Source organism: Miniopterus schreibersii, assembly GCF_964146895.1.
Source record: "Miniopterus schreibersii genome assembly, chromosome: 10".
Lineage (NCBI taxonomy): Eukaryota > Metazoa > Chordata > Mammalia > Chiroptera > Miniopteridae > Miniopterus > Miniopterus schreibersii.
Genome location: NC_138110.1, coordinates 66695272 through 66715989, shown reverse-complemented (window position 1 = coordinate 66715989; position 20718 = coordinate 66695272). Strand labels below are relative to the sequence as shown.

Here is a 20718-nt window from a genome sequence, read left to right as displayed (position 1 = left end):
TTCTAAGTAGAAAATCATGTCATCTAAAAAGACAGGCAGTTCCATTATTTTCTGCTCCAATCTTAAGCCTTTAATTTCTTTTTCTTAGAGTATTGCACTGGCTAGGACTTCCAGTACTGTGTGGAGCAGGGGTGGTGAGAGCGGGCATTATTTCATTTTATTGTTGCCAATCTTAAAGGACAAATATTCAGTCAGTCAACATTAAATATGACATTAAGCTGTAGTTGTAGTATTTGGTTTTTATGTCCTTTGTCAGGTTAAGACACTTCATTTCTAGTTTGCAGGGAGTTTATTTTCCTTCCTTTGCTTTTTAAAAAATCATGAATGGATGTTGAATTTTGTAAAAGGCTTTTTATGAATCTATTGAGATAATCATAGAGCTTTTCTTCTCTATTTTGTTAATACGGTGAATTACATTGATTAATTTTTGAATGTTGAACAATTCTTCTATTGCTGAAATGAACCCCACTTGTTATGGAAAAAAAAAAAAAAGAATTATGACTAAGTAGGGATTATTCCAGTCATGCAAGGCTGGTTGAATATTTGAAAATCAATTCATGTAATCTACCACATTAATAAACTAAAGAAGAAGGATCATATCGTTACAGAAATTAAAGCATAAAATACATTTTTCATATACATTAAAAATTCTCAAAACACAGGATTAAAGAGGAATTTCTTGATAAGAAGCCCCTCTTTAAAAAACACCTACAGCTATTTTTATTTATAGTGATGAAAGGAATTCAAGATAAGAGGAACATTAAGATGACACAGACTGCCTGACAGTCGGTCAACATTATTGAGACATCAGATGGGACAGAGCAACAGGTGGGAGCTAGGAGGGGAAGAGTGGGAGAAATGCCTCCTCCTCTCTGTTGTTTTGTTTTTTTTGAAATGAAGCATCTTCTGTTTCAGAGGGAAAAACTGAATTCCACCCAATGGATGTTTTAAGTTCCTAAAAAGTAAATAACTGTTTCAGCCTTTTAAATTCCATATGAAATTATCAATGAGTCATGAGAAAAATGCTAACGTCAAAATTAAAATCAAATGAATCACTGTTCCTGGCTGCAATGCAGAAGCACTTTGCTCTGTGCTTACACTCTGCTGAGGGCCAAGTGGCTGCCAGCTCCCTCCCACCCCACCACACCCCCACCGCTGGGCTGGAGCAGGCCTTCCCCGCACCCCAGAGGCTGCTTGCAGACGGGAGGAGAGCAATCTCTCCCCCACCATGAGCAGTTTCCAAGAGGGCCGTCTGTGGAGTTACTCGTCTCCCAAAACTCAGCTCCATCACCATGGAAAAGAAAAATCACAATGGGATCCGTTCCTTCTCCCCGCTGGCATCTCGGAGGAGACCTCCAGCACAGTTCCAGCTGGTTCAGCAGGCTCTCTCGGGTTTGTCACAGCAGAAGACCAAACCCCTCTCCTTTCCTATCAGCCCAAGTCGGCTTTTCCAGCTCTTTTTCCCTACAGTCTTTCCCTGTCTCCACAGAAGGTCCTGATACCCAGAGGAAGGGAAAGAGAAACGGGGAGGGGAAGAGAGCTGAATATAAAGTAGAAGTACAGGGGAAATTCGAATTGGTTCTTTTAGGATTGGGTGAGCTCCTGGCAAAGAAGGGCCACCGCTTAACTCACCTCATCACTGGACAGCCTTGTGGGTCCTGACTCCTTTGGAACCCAGAGGTCAAAACCCTACAGATCAACTCACTTCCAGAGAGTTGAGTTTTGGGCAACAGCTGCCATGAAGGAAGCTTCTTTTTCCACCACTGGGGCTGCTATGCCAACCATCCCCCCGAACCTCCTAGAAATGGTACATAATACATGGACTTAGATCCCATCCAGAGACTCTCCTAATTAGTCTCTCAGGTTAACAGCAGTGTCACAGTTTCAGTGTCCTGTCTGGGAACAGGGTCCCTCTGAGACACTGCCTGCCATTCTGATCGTGTTCAGAAATGTCTAGCAGTGCCCTCTCTGCTCCTTCATGCCATGTCCTTGAAAGAACCTCAGGGAACCCATGAGTACACCAAGGGGTGAAGTTAAGGACACAAAGGAAGTATCCTTCAGACCTCGGACCTCAAGCCAGCCTCATCAGGAAAAGTGACATTCAGTGAAAGGCACTCACAAGGGAGAGGATCCGGAGCTCGCTTATGCATCATCTAATATGACAAGCTTCAGAGATGTATTTCCTCAAGTTAGGCATCTGTTGTCCTTAGGGCCGCTGCTGTTGGTAAGGGATTCTAGAATTCTTAGCCTTCAGCTCTCTTTCCAGCTGAGACTGTTCTTTCTCCACAGTTCGATAAAAAGGGAGCCATCAGAAGGAACTTCTGAGCCTTTCCCTACACGGGCAAAATGCTCTGTGGCATCACCAAGGGAAGAGTTAGTATTTAAAAATCCCCCTCTCCTCCTGAAAGCTGCATGGATCTCGTGTGTGTGTGTGTGTGTGTGTGTATAGATTCGTTTTTTAAGCAGAAACAACTCCTAACTTCTCCAATTTCTTTTACTCAGCCAAGCTACCTTCAGGCAGCGGACACACACCAAACCCTCCGAGACCAGAAAATGCTTCCACTTTTCCGGGGCCTATTTTTCTATTTCTATTTAGCTCGCCTAATGATTGTCGCGCAGCCCGGTTCCTTTCAGGGCCCTGGCGTTGAAGCATCACGCTTGTCATGACTTATCGTATTGACCACACTAGTGTGCCGATGAGGACTGGAGGCTTGCTGGTGACACCAAGTGACCGAGCGATTTTTCACTCAGTGGTGAGGTTTCCTTACAGGAGAACATTTTGTCAAATGTATATGTACAGGCCAGACGGGCTTCGGAAGATCCTAATTTCCAAGACAGTCTATGATGAACAAACTTCAGGGCTCCCCGTTTTATCCCCATGACAGGAGATCCTGCCTGTAAATAAATCAGTCAAGTTGGTAAAGTTTTCCATGGGTTTGACCGGATTCCAGCACAGGGAACCCTGCGCAGGGGAGAGACAGAGAGGCAGCGTCTCCAAGGACGAATGAGGGAAAAGGGCCGGCGCGGAGCGAGGAAAGCACGGCAGATACAAATTGTGTACACATGCGAGATGAACTTGTGAACACACGTCCAACTTGGCAGATGTATAAAGATCGTGTATTTATAACATGCTCCTGAAACATCTCCCTGAAATGAGCAATTTAAATGGCTTTGATTTAAAATTAGGCTTTTAAGATTTTTTTTTTTTTAAAAAAAAAAACCACTTCCAATACTATCTACCAAAGAAGCAAATGCAGCTTCCTGGAGACAGTGTCCTCCACAAGCCACAGCCTTGGGTTTCTGGATGTTGCCTCAGAATGCAACCTTTTCTCTCCTTTGCCTTGCAACAATCGAAGCAGCTGTGAGCTGGAGCTCAACTTTATTAGTGATTTAAAACACACCCTTGGAAACTAAGCTGGCTTTTTTTTTTTTTTTGTCCATCCAGGTGGGAAGCGTGTTCCAGCAAATGGGAACAACACTTCAGAAAGTTCTCAAACAAGATAATGCCTTAAGAGCTCCACATCAAAATAATCTCCTACCAGCCATCTACCCAACAAAAGGCCAGGGCAACCTGGGAAGAAAACTAAGCCTTCCATATAAAGACAAAGATAAAATATTCAGCTGCCAAGATTCAACATCTTTAAAAATGCCTTTTCAATCTTTAACTTTTGTCGGCGTGGTTGTCTAGCAACCAAGTGCTGAAAAGAAACTCCACCCAAAACAAAGTGAAACAATACAGACACTTAACTTCATGAGTGTGTGTGTGCGTGTGTTAAGATTCTCAGCGTGCGAAGACAGAAACTCGCTTTCAGACAATTAAAACAGAAAAAGTCCCCGAGTGTAGATGGCAGGGAAGGAAGTCGGGAGTGGGCAAAAAGCAACTTGAAAATGTGTAATGCGGGATGAGGGTATAGTTTCCACACACTGGGCTAAAGCAAGGTTTACACTCTTAAGTAATAAAAACAAACCATTAAGCTCGGCCCAGCACTGTCAGGAAGTATAAAACAGTTCTTGAAACTTTGCAGTTACTATACAAAAGCTTTTCATAAACTCTGTTTCCTGATCTTCATTAAACGTTCACATCAAGTTGCCATGGGGCAATTAGCTTGCCTCCTGAAATCAATAAAAAATCAACAATTTGGAAATAGTTGTACAGTAAAATAGTTCAATAATTATTCCCTCATAGTGTTGTGGCCAAGTGGTTCCAGTGTAAATGCAGTCCAGATGAGATCATGCTCCTTACGAGGGACGCTTTGAGCAAGTCGCCGGCCTGCAGGGCCATCTCATCAGAGCGGACGGCAGCAATAACGCGCTCCTGGCGCTGCCGTGGAGGGGCCCGGGCGCGGGCGCACGCAGGCTGCGAGTGGCCTTTGAGTCAGCGTCTGGCATGCTGCTTAGGCCCCTCACAGGGACTCAGTTCAAAACGGAGAAACCTAAGTGAAATGATAAACCCGGTGAATAAAAAAGTAGGCACCCTACACTCAGCGTTTGGACTCTAGAAGGGCAGAAATCAAAAATTTCCCTTGGGTGTATATATATATGTTATATAGATTTGTATGTTTACATATTATATATATACCTGTATATATATATAAAATCTCCAAAGGAAAAATGTATATTTATATATGTATATAATATACGCATATAATATATGCATACATAATATCTACATATAACATAGATATAATAAAAGACATATTTGAGATGAGGAATTCATTCATTCCAGCATTTTCTCAACAAATATGAAAATTTGCGTTGCTTGTAAGAAATCTTCAAAAGTGCTCTCCTAAAAGTAAAGTGAGGCTGCCAAACAGATGACCCTCCTGGGACATTTGGCTGGAAAGAAGGTGCCAACACTAAGTTCTATCTTTGCTGACCCCTCACAGAGGGAAAGCGTTGCCCTTTGCCTCTTCGAGCCTGAGCCCATTCACTTCAGCACCTTGTTTATTCTAGAGCAGCCTCGGCATCACAAACTCCACTCTCCGTGAGATCAAACCTCCACCACCAGCTTGGGCAGCTATATATCACCCTCTGGCTCAATGGTGTTGTACAGTGAACTGTCTTAGAACTTAAAAAAAAAAAGTCAAGCATCATTTTTAGTATAAACAAATGCTTCAAATGTATGACATCTAGTTGCTGCCTTCAAAGGGAAAACTTTTAACTCAGACGCTTGGCACTAAGATCACACGGGATCAACTCAGTGGACTGACTTAAGTGTTAAACTTTTTTAAAGTACGTTAAGGGCTTGCACCTGCTCCCCCATCCACATAGGTGTACTGACACGTATTTGACTAAACTGACTACGTACATGCCCAAGCAAGCAAGAGAGGCAGATTTTACAAGATAAGCAACCAAGTGTTTTCATGTCTGAGGGTGGCTAGAACACAAAATTGCCAGTCATCTTGTGGGGGAAAAGAATGCCTTTGAAAAAACTATGTAGGGCATCGTTTCAGGTATGGTGAAACATATTCAAATGCCAGCCTGTGTACAGGTTTGGTTGTTTGTTTGTTTTTCCCTGTAAGTGCTACTTGTTAGAGGAGCCTAAACTTGGGCCAACTTTCTGCTGCTGTGATTGAGAAGATAATTATTAGTCTTGCTACTCCGCGTAGTCCTTGGGGCAGCGGTAACAGCTTCACCTGGGAGCGCGTTAGGAATGCAGAATCTCGGGCCCCGTCCCAGACTTACTGAAACAGAACCTGTATTATAACATGATCCCAACGGGTCTGTATACACGCTAATGGTGCATTCTCCCCGAGGCAGTACTGGTGATTCATATGCACATTAAAATCTAAGAAGTCTTACTTAAAGCAAGTTATGTAGAAGTTCACTTTGAAGTTTGCAGGGCAGGGAGATGGTCAGAAACTCTGCCCCGGAGAATACCGTAAGGCTGTAATTTATGTCAGCAGGGTGGAGGAAAGAGGAAAGCAATTTACCCCCCTGAAGCGGACTTGCGTTTCATCCCTCATCTCATCCTACCGACTCCCTGCAGAAAAAAATAAAACACGAGGAATAGCGCCAGGGCATTCTTACTTCTTTGTGATTGCCCACCCGTGTCACACTTATTCTACACTCCTCTCTACTGCGGGGCAATGCTCCTTGGGCCTTAGATTGGCCTGGGGAGGGCGGCTGTGGCGTCTAACATTCAGTGAATCGGTGTCTTAATACTAACATGACTATAGAATAGAAACAGGTTATTTTTAAAAGTGCTGTGAATTGCACAAACGATTTTCCGCCTCCAATAAAACACTGAGGGGAAATATAGAACACTTAGATTACCTAGTGCTTATGTAGCTCGCTACATTGATCAGGTTTACAGATCTCTCCACTCTTGGCCTCTTGAGATAGGATGTAAAGTAGCAACTGCAGTAGAAATTATGAAAAGATGGAAGCACAGATAAATGCGTAAACCATTCGTGCTCCCCCTCCCCAATTTTGAAGTAAAAAAAATGAACAGAGCGTTCTGGACCCGCCGTACAGGTTAAAACCAGGCCAGGGAGGCGCATGACGCAGCCCAGACAAGCACAAAACCAGATGACACAATTTAATCAACTTTGAAAGGTGATCCCCCTAAATTCAGAAACTATTACGCTTTTTAAAGCTCCTACTCTAAAAAGATTCAAAGGGACAGAACTGTAGAACAGAAGTGACTGAAGATTCAAGAGATTCAGTGGCATACGGTTAGTTGTGACACGCTTTTTTCTCAGAATGAAGAGCCTACGCCAAAGTGTGTGTAACAACGTAGAACGTAAGAATATTCTGTTTCTCAGATGAGCTGCCAAGAGGGCCAGAGTCCTCCCTTATTACAAAATCTCTGAAACTAAACTGAAAATGCCATCATCTACACATATGTACTATCTATTACATAATTCTGCATATGTATATTTATACATATTACATGCTGTATATGTGTATATATTTACACATATGTGATATAGATATAAAACATGCAAGAGAAAACATTTGAGTTGATACCAATGAAAACCATTTTCACCAAGTAAATCAGAACCAGTGAAACAGAGAAATCAAGAGTGGCTGCAACTACCAAATGGATATAAAATCTTGTTATAATTATAACAAGAATCATAATCTCACTCTCTGGAGTACTGGAGATGAGAAAACACAGGTTATTTTTTAAGCTGTTACGAATGTGCAGTCCATCCCTCATTTCCATGGCAAGAGAGGGTGGAACAGAGCCTACCCTGCCCTGTAAAGTCGGACCTAACCCTCATGATCCTCACCCACGCAACAGCAACAGGCGTACAGGTAAAAAGAAACTAAAAGATGGTAAAAGTAGGAGTCGAAGACAACTCATTATTAATTTAAAACTATGATCTACATAATCTCAAGGCAAAGATTAAACCTATCACACCCAAAATGTAACTACGTTCACCGTCATCGCAAGCTTATCCCTGGGAGAATCTGATTATAGCAACCTATTCACTATTAACACCCTATTTTTCAACCAATTCCAAGGCAGGGCTAGGAAAGGATATTAGAACTAGGCCTCACCAACCTTAGCAGGATCAGAGGTGACACAAAGTCCTAAAAGCTGACCTAAAATACTTCCAATAAAATAATGGGGAGTTGTGGGTTCACTGGCTGTCCCGACACACCCACCCCCCAAACCCTTCCTTGGGTCTGACTTCAGCCCAGGGCACAGAAGCCCTGCCACTGGTAAGTGTTCATTCTGAGCAGCCTAATTTGACTTCATTCTGCTTGGGCTTCAGTCCAATTGGCAGATGTCCTTGTAGAAGCTGATCTCAGACACTTTCCCTTTCTAATTTTTTGGCACCGTTGCCTCTGTTGCATGGGATATCATCTCTGAAACTTTATCTTGGATTCCCCAGGTTTTGCCTGTTTTGTAGCTTTGGTTTTCTCTTCAATCTTTCTGCCCCAAAGAGGTTCATGTGAAATACTAAATCATTGGTAATCCTTTTGGTGCAAATACGAATTATCAAATGACTTGCCTGCCAGTTTCCAACCATCCCTTGTCTGTTCCCCACCTCCCTCTACAAGGGGTAACTTCAGAAGCAAAAAAAAAAAAAAAAAAAATGGAAACCCAAGGCAATCACTGTGAACACTGCACAAACACATCATTTCCTCTTCTTACAGGTTGGACTTTATAAATTGAAATGCCAGAGCTTTGAAATTTATTATCTGAAATAAGTTTAACATTTGGAGACATGTGTTCAAACACGTAACCTTAGAAAGAAAAGCAAGCTGATCGAACAGAGAACGGGGGGGTGGGCAGAAAACCTGATGAGCACAATTTTGCTGTGTGTTGGGCAAAGTTAGGAAACTGGGTCCTTCTGAGCACAAAGAGCTCCCAGATGAGGTAAAAGTTAAATGCAAATCAATTTCCAAGTCTTCATGAGGGCCACTAGATATGAATTTTAATTATACATGACCACGATATCAATAATGAAGAAATCTTATGTTTTATTAAATACTTTGGCCAGACCAGCCCCTCTGAAGGGCCCACTAGTTTAGGAAAGAAGAACAAACCATCACTCGCTTTCCTGCCGGTTCATCATTTCCCTAAATATTTCTATTGGTCCTGCTTTCTTCTTTCTGCAAATTAAGGGGCGGGGGGAGGGTTTCTATATCAGATCAGCATTGTCTGGTTCTTTTCCAAATATTCCACCTAATAAGGACGTAAGTTCTCATGGGCTGGACAACCACTCTGCAACATTCCTGAGAATTGAATAATATAATAATCTTGAAAGTCAGCAGAGTAGATTATCCACTTTTTTTTTCTGGACTTGAACTTGTGACCTTAACAGTAGCACTGCAAAAAAGCAAATGTGCTAAGCACTTTGCCAGAGTAACCTTCCATGTAGACTTTTCATCTTAAATACACACAACTGAAAACAACTACAATTTTTTGGAAAATTATGTACAAACCCAATACTTCTTTTGATTACATATAAATACAAATTAGCTATTTTTCCTAAAAAGTGGTTATAATAGTAAATAAATACAAAATAAATCTGACCATTATACTTCATGTGCTGGGGTTGAACCCATATAAAATGTACAACTAAATACATTTTAAAATCTTTAAGGAATAATTCTCTGATTAAAATATTTGTTTTCCCAACTTCTTTTCGTAGATATAAATATATTTTTCAAAATAGCTGTGTTTTTTTTTTTCTTTTTCTCCATTCCATTCCATAAATAAAGTCTTCATTGGGAAATATTAAAGTGTCAACTTGGGTTTTTTTTTTTTTCTTTTTTTCTAAAATATATATATATATATTTATTTCATTTTGCTGTGCTAACGACACCCGCAACCCTCCACAACCATGTCCTGATAGTTCTTTAATACGACCTTCTCGTTTTCGTCCAGGTACAGCATGGAGATGGCGCTCAGTTCCGTGGGGACGCAGCACGCTTTGGGGATCTTAGAGTTAACCGAGTTGACCAACGTCTGAACAATGGCGTGATTAGTGGAGTTCAGGTGGTCGGCCAGGGGGAAGGGGCACTCCCCGTGGCAGTAGAAGGCGTGGTAGCCCGGGGGCGCCACGATCCAGTCATTCCACCCCACGTCGCTGAAGTCCACGTACAAAGGGTGCCTCTTGCAGCTGGACTTGAGGCGTTTGCGCTGTTTGTGCTTCGCCTGGCGCTTCTCTCTCCTGTGGAGGGGATGTCCTTTCCCATCGTGGCCGAACGTCACTAGCAGTGGCCTTATTTGGGACCAGCTGTGCTCGTCTTGGTGCAAAGACCTGCTAATCCTGACGTGTCTCTTGGAGACACCCGGGTTCTCCTGCAGGTGGGCCACCTCCACCACAAAGCCGTGGTTGGCGAGTCCCTGCGCGGTCCACCGGGTGACGGCGGGGGTGACGTCGAAGCTCTCCCACCTGCTGGCATTCTGGTTCACCAGCCTGGTGTCCAACAGCCTGGTCACAGGGAGCTGCGAGTGGGCTGCGGCAGGTTTTATAATCTCATAAATATTAATTCGGTGATGGAAGCTGCTATTGTTGTCCAAAGTCTCCTGCACCTGTTCCCGAAAAACCTGAAGTTCGGCTGAGGTGATAAACTCCTCGGTGGGAATGGAAGTTAAATTAAAGAAGAATCGCCGGGTTGTTTTTCCACTCATTTCGGGCAGTTCTTCCAAAGATTCTAATTTGATATAAAAAGGTGGGAAAAGAAGAAGAAAAAGACTTGGGTAAGATAAATAATGACAATCGGATTCTATGTAAGAATTTGTAAATCTCATTGCAGGGTTTGATTTCAGCCATATATAAAAGTTTGCAGCCAGAAAATAAAAATTCCCCCTTTAGATAAAAACAGCCTCCCTTTTCTATACATTTATGTCACTATGCATACTATGAAAACAATTTCATCAGTCATTGTTATGTTTTTAATCCAAGGCATGAATACTGCTTCCAGGTGGCTATAATAATGGGGGAAATGGTGAAGCATTTCTTTGGAATTCACAGACTTTAGGGCAAAAAAAAAAAGTCAGCACTATAGTTAGTAGAGGTCTAATGAGTGAGGATTTGAGGAAATTATTGCATTTCGTAAAAAAAAAAAGGCTTTAATGTCGATCCCTTAAGCGGTGTTCTAAAACATTGCTCTGCAATTTAGATGATTTACAAATCTCGATATACAGATTTCAGTTTCCTAATTAAAGACTCCGAAACTCAGCATCAACGATGACATTCTGCAAAGCACACCCTACTATTTTACTCAAAAATCCAGAGACAAAGGCATGTACAGGAATCTACTTCTTTGGAAGCGTAAGGGTGGTACTGGGACACTGTGGTAATTAAGGCCAGGAAATTTCAAGAGAAATATCTCCCCAAGTGTTGCCTGTCCTCTCACCTCCTTATGACCTCAAAAATTAAAACCTCATCTTACATACTTTTAGAAGAAAAAGGATGACTCTCCTCTATTTCTGATTCCTTTATCTTTTTAAAACATAAAGCATCTTAAAAACAAACACCTACCCAAGGAAAGACACAAAACCAAAACAAAACTGATAAAAATCTATAAAAATGCCATTATGACAGTCACAACGTAGAAAGATAATCTCATCCTATCACAGAATAATCTTTCTGTATCTATTGTCATTATTTCAAAGTAGACATTAAGTGGGCTATGCATAAAAGCTCTTTCTGATGTAAGATTCCTGAATTTCAATGGTAAGGAGTACTGTTTTTTAAGCAAACAATAAAAAAATAGCATAGCATCGTGAATGCTGCGGCATGTAAATTACCAAAGGCACACAATATTATTAAGTCAATAGGACACAACACTAGAATTTGAGATATTTAGGTTTACTTTTTTCTAGCTTTACCACATCCTGTCATCTGACTGTCAAAAAATGTATCTGCTTCATTCAGGACCCAACGTAAATGCTAACAAAATCTACTTGGCCATAGTTCCAGGTCATCACCAGAGAGGATACCATTTTTTCATTAACTTTACTGTTGTATTTTTCTTAACTCAAACAGCTATAAGTTGACCACAGAATCTAGAGGCTGTAGAAAGCAGAACCATGTCAGATCACTCACTCAGAGGTTCCAGCTGTGTAAGCCTTCATCATCAAAGTGACAGTCCCCAACGCCAGCCAAGTGGAAGCTCTGAGTTCAACAGGGGCAGTTTATACCAAATTATGGAGTAATGCTTTAATGTGGAACTTCTCAAACTCTAACCTGTACACAAAACACCTAGGAGGACACCTTAAATCTTCAAATGCAGGTTCTGGCTCAGTGGGTCTGGGTAGGGCCTGAGTTCTGCATTTTTAGCAAGCTCCCAGGTGAGGTGATGCTTCGAGCTTGTGGGCTACCCTTGGAGCCCAAAGGTTTTAAGGGATGCTTTTCATATTCAAGTGCAAATTGCTGGGAGCACGTTGTAACTGCACCTTTCTGTTGAATAATATGAAAATGAGCAGAACCACTAGTGTTGGCCAAGGAATGAGTTGAGGCCCATGAAACAGAAAGATCTCCTAAAACTCATCTACTTGGACATGGAGACTATCAGACCAAGACGTGATGCCTCCATGGTCCCCTTGTGCCTCCTAGTCCACACTTGTTGGGGATGCCTTTTGAGAGTCACCCACATTCTAAACCCCACTGTAAGCGAGTAATACTTCAGACCAGGCACAATTTTTAAAATAATCCTGAAGGCATTCTTTCAGCAGAGAAGCCAACGGCTACCAGAGGACACAGGATACCACAGGGAAAGGACTGAGGTGAAAATCAGCCTGTCCCCCCGACAGTGCCCCACAGCCAGACCTGCGCCTGACTTGTCTGGATGCTGGCACACCCACCAACACCTTCTTTTGTTTTAAGAGGGAGGAAAGGCAAATTACCCGGGGCATTTGCTGACCAGCTGTATTAATGAAGGTGCCCAGAGAAGTCACAACTGCAACAAAGTCTCTGAATCTAAATCCATAAATTTTCAAAAACTTATTAACACACAGACACATGGACACACAGGACACACAAACATAGCCAGAGGAGGGCAAGGAAGGGACCCCCACCAGGACAAGCAGGAGACTGGTAACTGAAGTGAAGATGAACGTAAAGGGGGCGGAAAATAGAAAAGTAACCCTCCAGAGATAAATATAAAATTGAATCAGACAAAATTTCCACTGTGTGACCAAATCTGACCTATAAAAACAGCAATTCCATGTGCTTCAAAATCTCACTGGGAGTAAGGGGAAAAAAGGATAATCACATGGTGACCTTCACCAAGGGGGGAAAGTGAACTGCTAAATAACATCTCGTGATGCGAAGACCTTTCCCTACTTCCCAGCCTCAGCTCAGCAACCCTATTCCTTGAAGGAGGCCTCTGCCTCCTTAATACAAAAGCCTGCAAGACAGCAAGCCCCTGACTGCAGGCTCAGGTCAGGGGGGTGAGCGAGAAGTCCTCTGAAAACCCCAACAGCGAGTTTTGCTTCTGGGTTGAAAAATCAAAACCTAAGTGCAATAAAGGAAATTAAAGAAGGAAAAGAACTGCAAATTATCACAGCAAGCCGAAGGAGTGAAAATTTATTAGACAGAACATTTATCTAAGTAAGTGATGTATGTGTCTTTGGAGACTGATACCATTGTTAATTCTCTGGAAATAACCCTTATGGAATAATCTGAACTGGCCAAAGGACTTGGGGATTCCAGCCTATCTCACTAGGTTCCCAAACCCAGCACTTAACCATATAAATGTTCTTCACATTTATTTAAAAGTTCTTAACCAAACCAATGAAGCTATGGTGGCAAGTGTGTAGGGGAAAGGAAATGAGGCAACAACATCCAAACTCTCTTCCAAAAATGAAGAACCTTCTACACTCTGTCAATCAGTCATCTACATCAAAATAATCCAAAGATAAGGCTGAATTCTCTCAGCCGGCCTAGGTCCACTCTGGCCTCCACTTTCCTAGGGAAGGGGAGCTATGACATAAAAGAAAGGAGTCCTCGTGATGATGATAATCAGCGTGCCGAATGCTTCTTTGTGCCAGAGCTGGGAGCTCTGGATGAATTATCTCACAGCAAACTGATGAAAGAGAAGCTGCTATCTCTATTTTGTGAATGAAATAGCTGGAGCTCAGAGAGCTTGTGTGACTTTCTTAAGGTCACAGAGCTAGTAAATGAAAAGCAGAGCTATGAACTTGATTCTACCGCAGTCCCCAAGATTCTGGCCACTAGAAGGCACTACGGAACATAGGGATGAGCCAAAAACTCAAGCAAAAGTCTGAGCCATTAGGAGTACACGAATAATTAATATAATGATAACCACAGGGTGAGTTCTTTCCCAACTAAAGGGATAGAAACACACTACCCAAGTCTGGTAGAGAGAGCACCCAGAACTAAGTGAACAGGAGAGTAAAGTGGCAGGGCCCACAGGGACATGCAGATCCTATTTGGAACCACTGATGTTTTGTGGCTGCCTTTTTGTCCTATAACATGACGAGTTTCCGCAAAATAGTGAGTTATCATTATGTTTTGAGAATCTGCAACACTATCTGGACAAAAAAAGGTCCAATAAGATAAGAACAGAAACCTGGGGATGTTCTAGAAAATCAGAAATTCAGGAAATTGCTGTCCTGAAATAAAATGAAAGTGGCTACGAATAATACTTTCTAGAATATAAAACAATGATTATAGAACTGCTATATCAAGGAGAAAGATAAAACGCAAAGGTTAAAATGAATTAGTTTTTAAAAAAAAGACAACAAAGGAGGTAAAAGTATGGTCACAATGGTCATCATCACTAACCCTGATTTGGCCCCTGCCCACCCTTAGCTCCAACACCTTTGGAATGACTGAGTGCCCTCTTAGTGTCCTCTCACTACTTAGTGAGCTATACAAAAGGCAAGTCTAAAAAAAAAAAAAGAGAGAGAGAGACAAAATAGCTCAATGAGAAGGGAGTGAGATTATAGAGAAACCACACAAAAAAATAGGTAGACTAGAAACCAGTGCAAGAACTACTAGTGGGCACCAAAGCCTCAATCTCTAGGAGCACTTCCAAATAAGATGTCTGTCCTACTTGATGGGGTCTTTCATCATCACAATGAAATACTTGGGGACACTAGGAAGCACACCAGGGAAGTATTGGTTTCAGGGGTCCAAATCCTTTGGTTGCACTGGGAATGTGATATAAGTTCTCCTTCACAGGGAACTTTCCTGCTGGATGGATATTTTCACAATAATTATATATGTTAGAACACGGTTAATTTCTATTTCAATACTTTTGTCATAAAGGCGAATAATTCAGTTATTTCATGCAAAAAGAAGACTGTGTTTCAGAGTCTGGAGAGCAAGCACGTGGTCCTTGTATATTCCAATCTGACAGGAAAGTGGAAAGACTTTTTGCACAGCCAATGAAGTCAACCCATTTCAATGTGTTTCTCACTACAGCAAAGCACAAAACACTCTTTCCAATTAGAGAAGTGATTTTTCTGTCCTCAGTGGCAGTTTGCAAGGATTAGGTGGCAGAAGCACTTCTTACTGACTTGGAAAAAATAAAATTTTCTCAGCACTTGGGCTTTCCCGAATAAAAGCCATCGCAGAGAGGAAAAGAAAAAGTGTAAGAGGAGAAATGACAACTGATAATTTTGTCTCAGATCACCTTCCATGTGGTCCCATTATCTTCGCACATCGGTTGGAAGAATTCCATATCTCTTGTGTTGTGATTTCACCAAATCTTCCAGATCCCACCCACAAATAAAACCAAGTAATTCTTGTAATCAGGTCCTTCAGTTCTTTATCAGATAAATGCCCATTAATTTTATATGAACCAAACTCTGCTCTTAAGCCAGAAGACCTTAATCGTATGGTTTATTTAAAGGTTTTTAATGCCACACACCACAAAGATGTTTATAAAAGCCAAATCCTGGGTTACACAAAAATAAAATGGTCTTTAAATAGTGCAATATGTGGCCTAATGTGATATACTAGTTGTAACAAGAAATGTATTTGTTGAAATTTGGGGCAAAACTTACATAGCTTTTCTCTATCATCTCATTGCATTAGATCTGAGGTTATTGAAAGATGATTTTAAGCAAGATGGTAACTCCTGTACTATTCCATACATAACATTTACACTTTTAAAGATACAGATTGACATATAAACTAAGCATGCTACTTAAGTTAAAACAACACCCTCAAAATAATGTGCAGCCGGTTCAGTTTTGATCAAGCCACTTCTAGGGGAAGAAATATACAGACTTCACTGATGGCATCCTCATGCAACTGAGTGTTAGGTGTCATAGGACTTAAATGATCTTCCTTTTTTAAGAGAGATAAATAGTACCTTCCTGGCCTTAAAAGTAAAGAATGGTTTCCATGCTAAACTTCCAGGAGAGGTGGCTCAAGCAGCCATTCTTACTTTTCTATCCATAAAAACTATTCCAGCATCAGCTGTAAATGATGAGCTGGCTCTCTAATCATCCCAAGATTATGATGAAAACATTTCTACATATCAGAGTGTAGATTCCACTTGAAATTCACCACCTCAGCAGGGCAAGGCAAGAAAAAGGGAACTTCGCTCCCAACTCCCCAAAAGCCAACAAGTGGTTGCCCTGTGACATGCAACTTTGTACCCTTCTCGACAACTTGAAAGAACCTGTGCTCTATTGAGAATGTATTAAGCCACAGGGGCACTTAAAAGTGCAGAAAAAGAATTGACGGGGAACCTACTTTTGACTAATTGCTGTACGAATCTAGGTACAACACAGATCTCAAGAGCTGCTCTAAGACATTTCATATCCACTGAATGCCTTTCTGATGAAACAGGCAGAACACCCTACCTTAGAGAAACAGCATCCAGTATCATAAAAGTAAAAAAAAAATTTTAAAAAATCCACATTTCAGTGCACATGAAGGAAAACAGGCTGCTGCTGCAAAAGCTTTTATCTGAGGCTTCCCTTGTCTCTACTGGGAGTTCATCTCAGATTTAAGCACAAGACAAGAAAGTCATTGTGGAAACAATAAGATTGATTGTGGAATTGATCTCCCACGGGGCTTAGATAGGGATTTGAAAATTTCCAAACCAGGCCCAGATCAACTGTAAATTAGAAAGACTTCGGGCCCCGGGCTTTGATTTTTCAATACAATCTCTGAAAATTCTGCCTTTGGCTCTGTCTAGCCTGAAACCCCGCTTAAGCAGGAGAGGCAGATTTATAGAGTGAGGGCTTCCAAACGGTCGGAAAGCGATCCCAATCTGTCCGCCCCCTTCTCACCTTCCCCCACGGAATTCTGGCACGTTCAGCTGACTAAGGGGCATGCCTTTTGCCCTCATCTTTCCCATCACTTGATTTCTCTCCAGTTCCTGGAGGAGGAGTCGCTCTTCTGGCTGCAAGCCAGGAAAGGGGTGCGGATTTACCAGCGGGGAATCCCTGGCTCCCCACCGCACAGGCGGGCAGTGCGTTCCTGCCTGGTCCAGAAAGGTTCCTACAGGGACGAGGCTGGAACTCGCGTCCATGCCCCGGCCAAGCTGCCCGTCCAGGGATGCCTGCAGCCTGCCCAGGGCGGGGCGCCGCGCGGGAAGCCTCCCGCCCTCGCCCCTCTGCCCTGCTGCGCGTCTCACCTTCGTGGTGGAAGCTGCGCACGGTGTTGGCGAGGCTGGCCGCCCTCTCCAGCCGGTGGTCCGGGGCGGGCGCGCCCGGCTGGCCCGAGTGCCGGCGGTACAGGTCCAGCATGTAGGGGGGCACCACGGCGTCCCTGCTGGGGGTGGGTCTCTGCTTCAGGCCGAACATGCTGAGCAGCCGCAACTCGAACTCACTCAGGACGTCGTCCGAGGGCTGCGACGAGGAGCGGCCCGTGGACGCCGCGAACTTCCTCCGGCCCAGCTCGGGAAGGAGGCCGGCCGCGCGGCCCAGGAGGTCCTGGAGAAGCAGCAACGCTAGAAGACAGTGGGTCCCGGCCACCATGGTCGACCTGCAGACAGGGCCGACGTGAGTCACCGAGTTCCCCGCCCAGCCCTCCCCCCTTCCGCCCCCGCGGCCTCGGCTCCCGCTCGGTCGGCCCGCCTCCTCCTCCAGGGTGCCCACCTGGCTTGCTACATTCGCGGGGATACTTCAGAACCGTGGACGCGCGAACGTTTGGGAGAATGAAAGGGACCTCGTTCCTGAGCCTTGAGGCTTTCCCCCTCCCATCCCACTCGCCTGACATGATTTGCAACCCCAGCCCTTCCCCCCCACACACCCCCAGCGTCAATGACTGTCACCTTTATTTTCTGTGACACTCGCGCTGACAGCCAGCGCGGGGAACCTGGGAAAACCACCACCGGGTCTGACACCCCCCGTCTGTCCCCTAAACAAACCCAAGCCCGCATTGCTGGGCGCTCGCTCGCACATAAACACGCACGAACGGTGCGGGTGACCTCCTCGGAGGCGCTGCACAGAACTTCCTGACACACGCAGCCTGCAACTCCCAGACCCAGTCAGCGCAAGGCCACCACTTCCGAAGCCACTTACAACTTGTGGCCCAGCCTCTAACCTCAGAGCCGGCGGGGACGCGCGCTCCAAGGCCGGACCCCTCCCCCCTAACGCAGTCAAGACCTCAGAGGGCTCTCCCCGGGACCGCGTTCCCGGCTAAGGCCGATCCATTCACGTGTCAGTACGAGGCGGCACTGAAGTACGGCCCCTCGAATTCCTGGAGACAAACAGGGAGAACCCCGACTTTCAGGAATGTCCCAAATGGGACGTGACGCTGAGCAGAGACAGCGGGTCCCCTGGAGAGACTGGGAGAAGGGAGAGGGGATGGCCCCGGCGGGGCGTACAGGTTGGCAGCTAACGGGCGAAATCCAGGGTCACCGTCTCGAGGGGGTCTCTGACTCTTTTTTTAATCATCTAAGTGTTAACAGCCCCAATAAAATACCGAAGGGAGCAGGAGGAGGGGCGGAAGAGTTGGAGCCGGGAGGGCGAGGCTGCGGGCCGCCGGGGGCGCTCGGACGGGGGCATCCCGGCAGGGGCTCGGCCGCACGTGGACTTGGAGGGGGGTCTGTTTACGTCTGGCCCGCGGGGGGGACCCCCAGGGGCTCCGCGCCCACCCGCCCCCAGTCCCGGCCACGGGCCCAGTGCTCTACCTTTAGGAGACCGCAGACCGTCTAAGAAGCACGCGGGGACACGTCCATTGAAAGAGCCTCCACATGGAAAAAGCTCTGGCCGAGGGACCTGGCGCGGGGAGCGGGCTCCCTTCCTCCGCCTCCTCTCCTCCCGGCGCCGGCCGGCAGTTCCTCTCCTCCCGCGGGGAACGGCGTCTCGGGGTCGAGCCCGGGGGAGCGGAGGGCCGACGGGGCTCGGAGGCGGCGCGGCGGGGTCCCCCGGGGCAAAGGCACGGCACCCCGTGGGGAGCACAAGTTACTCTCCCTGCAAGTTCAAGAAGTCTCCAGCCAAGTGCTGACACACAACAGCGGCGAGCAGGGGGAGGAGTGCGGGGCAGGGACGGGAAGGCAGAAAGGAAAAGTCGGTGCTGTCGTCGTCCTCAGGAACCAGCGCCCGCGGGACGCGGGGCCCCGCGCGGGGCCGGCGCCGGGACTCGGGGGGCGAGGGTCGGGCGCTCCGCGCTAGCTCCGCCGCGGCCCATGGCTCGGGGCAGCCATCCTGGGCGACGCCGGGTGCGGGGAAGGGCGCAGCGGCGATCTCGGTGCCGGGCGAGTTGCCCCCCCGCATCACTCTGCCTTCCTCCAGCGCTGCCCCATCAGCGGTAGCCACTTGAAACCACCGCGGCTCCGGCGCTCCGTCGTCCTCGGGCGCATTCTCCGGCGGGTGGAGCAGAGTCCCGGGCCGCCGAGGCGGGCGGGCGGCCGCGCTCTCGCCTCGCTCTCCTAGCCCCTGGGCCGAGCCGCTGTACCGCTGGTGCCGGTCCGGGGTCCGATCACACTCGGGCCGGCGCGCGCCTGGCCGCCGGGCTCCGGCAGGAGGGCATCTGCATCGCGGCGCTCAGGCTCGGCTCCCCCGCGCTCTGCGCGCCGCTCCTCGGCTCTGGCGCGGCCCGGGCAGCGGAGGCCACGGCGCAGCGGCGCGCACGGCCGGGCGCTCCAGCCCCAGCCGGGTCTGCGGCGCGCGGGAGCCCCGGAGACCCCAGTAATCCGCGAGGCGCGGGCCCCGAAGGCGTCCGGGTCGGCGGCGGCGCCCGCGGCGGCTGGCGTGCGGCGGCGGCGGGCGGTCCGCGGCGGGTGCGGGAAGCGGCGCGGCGGGCGCAGCGCGAGCCGGGCGCAGCGCGGCGCGGCGGGGCGAGGACTCCGGCGGCGGCGGCGGCGCCGTGGCGCGGCGCTCGCGGCTTTTAAAGGGGACGCCGCCTGCCGTCTCCCTCCCGGCCGAGGCCGAACACCTCCCCCTCGGTGGCGCGGCTCGCCGGGGATCCCCGGGCGGGCGGGAGCTGCGCGCAGGGGTGTGGACGGCGCGCCGGGGCAGCCGCGGCGGGGTGGGGCCGAGGGCGGGCCGCGCGCGAGCCGACGGGGGCGCTCGCGCCTCCAGCCCTGCCCGCGCCGCGCGCCCCGCTGGGCGCTGCGCCCCGGCGGGCGCGCGGGGGTCGCCGTCCGGGACGAACGCGTGGGGAAGCCCTGAGTTCCCTAACCGGCCCGTTATTCAGCTTTCAGTGTGAAGTTTTTCGGTAATACCAAAACAAAACAAAACTCAGCCAAGTTGCGAGGCACCTTGGCATGGACTTGGAGCAGACGCCTGTTTCCCCGAGTGGACGGAGAATGAAAAGAAAACTAGTTTGAAAATTAGGTGTTATTGAAACTTGAACACACAGAGGGATATGTATTTATATATGTAAATCCATGTAGACACTTATATATGTAAATGCATTTTATTCAGATAACTATGTAATATACAAATGTACACGTGTGTGTCTAGAAATACGTCTATACATGTAAGTATATGCTAAGGAAAGCACATGTTTCCATAAATATGTCTGTATATGCGAAATGGATGTCATCCTGTATACATGGCAGGTGCAACTCGGGCTGTGTGTGTGGCAGTGTGAACAGAGGGTGAGAGGGACTTTATTTCTTTTTATGGTGGCAATCACTTCATGCCTTGTGATATTTATCTCGCCCAGCTCAGAGGCGGGCGATTAGCAGCTCCGAGGAAGGTAAAATAATGCCAAGTGTGAGCCAAGCCTCCAAGACAATTCTGGTTTGAGACCTTAGAACCTTCTGTCCCAACCCCTCCCACCAGGCCCCAGCAGCAGGTCTGTGGGATATGGTCAAGTTGCTTGTCTTCCTCAGCTGAAATAGTCCCCAAATCCACCGCACCGTGAG

General features: G+C 46.5%; 1 protein-coding gene across 2 annotated transcripts; it reads right to left on the bottom strand.

Moving 5' to 3' along the window:
- Positions 1-8122: 8122 nt before the first annotated feature.
- Positions 8123-19577, bottom strand: BMP2 (bone morphogenetic protein 2). 2 transcript variants are annotated; one of them, XM_081150198.1, is made up of 3 exons: positions 18535-19577; positions 17035-17384; positions 8123-10122 (listed from the first exon to the last, which is right to left on the bottom strand). In XM_081150198.1, the coding sequence occupies exons 2-3, from the start codon at positions 17375-17377 to the stop codon at positions 9278-9280; spliced, it is 1188 nt and encodes a 395-aa protein (XP_081006324.1). In that variant the 5' UTR covers positions 17378-17384; positions 18535-19577; the 3' UTR covers positions 8123-9277. The 2 variants fall into 2 exon arrangements, with proteins under 2 accessions (XP_081006324.1, XP_081006325.1); XM_081150199.1 differs by lacking the exon at positions 18535-19577 and adding an exon at positions 17946-17966.
- Between the last annotated feature and the right edge of the window lie 1141 nt (positions 19578-20718).

What these genes read in the sequence shown, in the direction of transcription:
- BMP2 (XM_081150198.1), bottom strand. Translation starts at nt 17,377, where the DNA reads ATGGTGGCCGGGACCCACTGTCTTCTAGCGTTGCTGCTTCTCCAGGAC. An exon ending in GCGCAGCTTCCACCACGAAG is followed by an intron (nt 10,123 to 17,034) that starts GTGAGACGCGCA and finishes ATATCAAATTAG; the next exon opens with AATCTTTGGAAGAACTGCCC.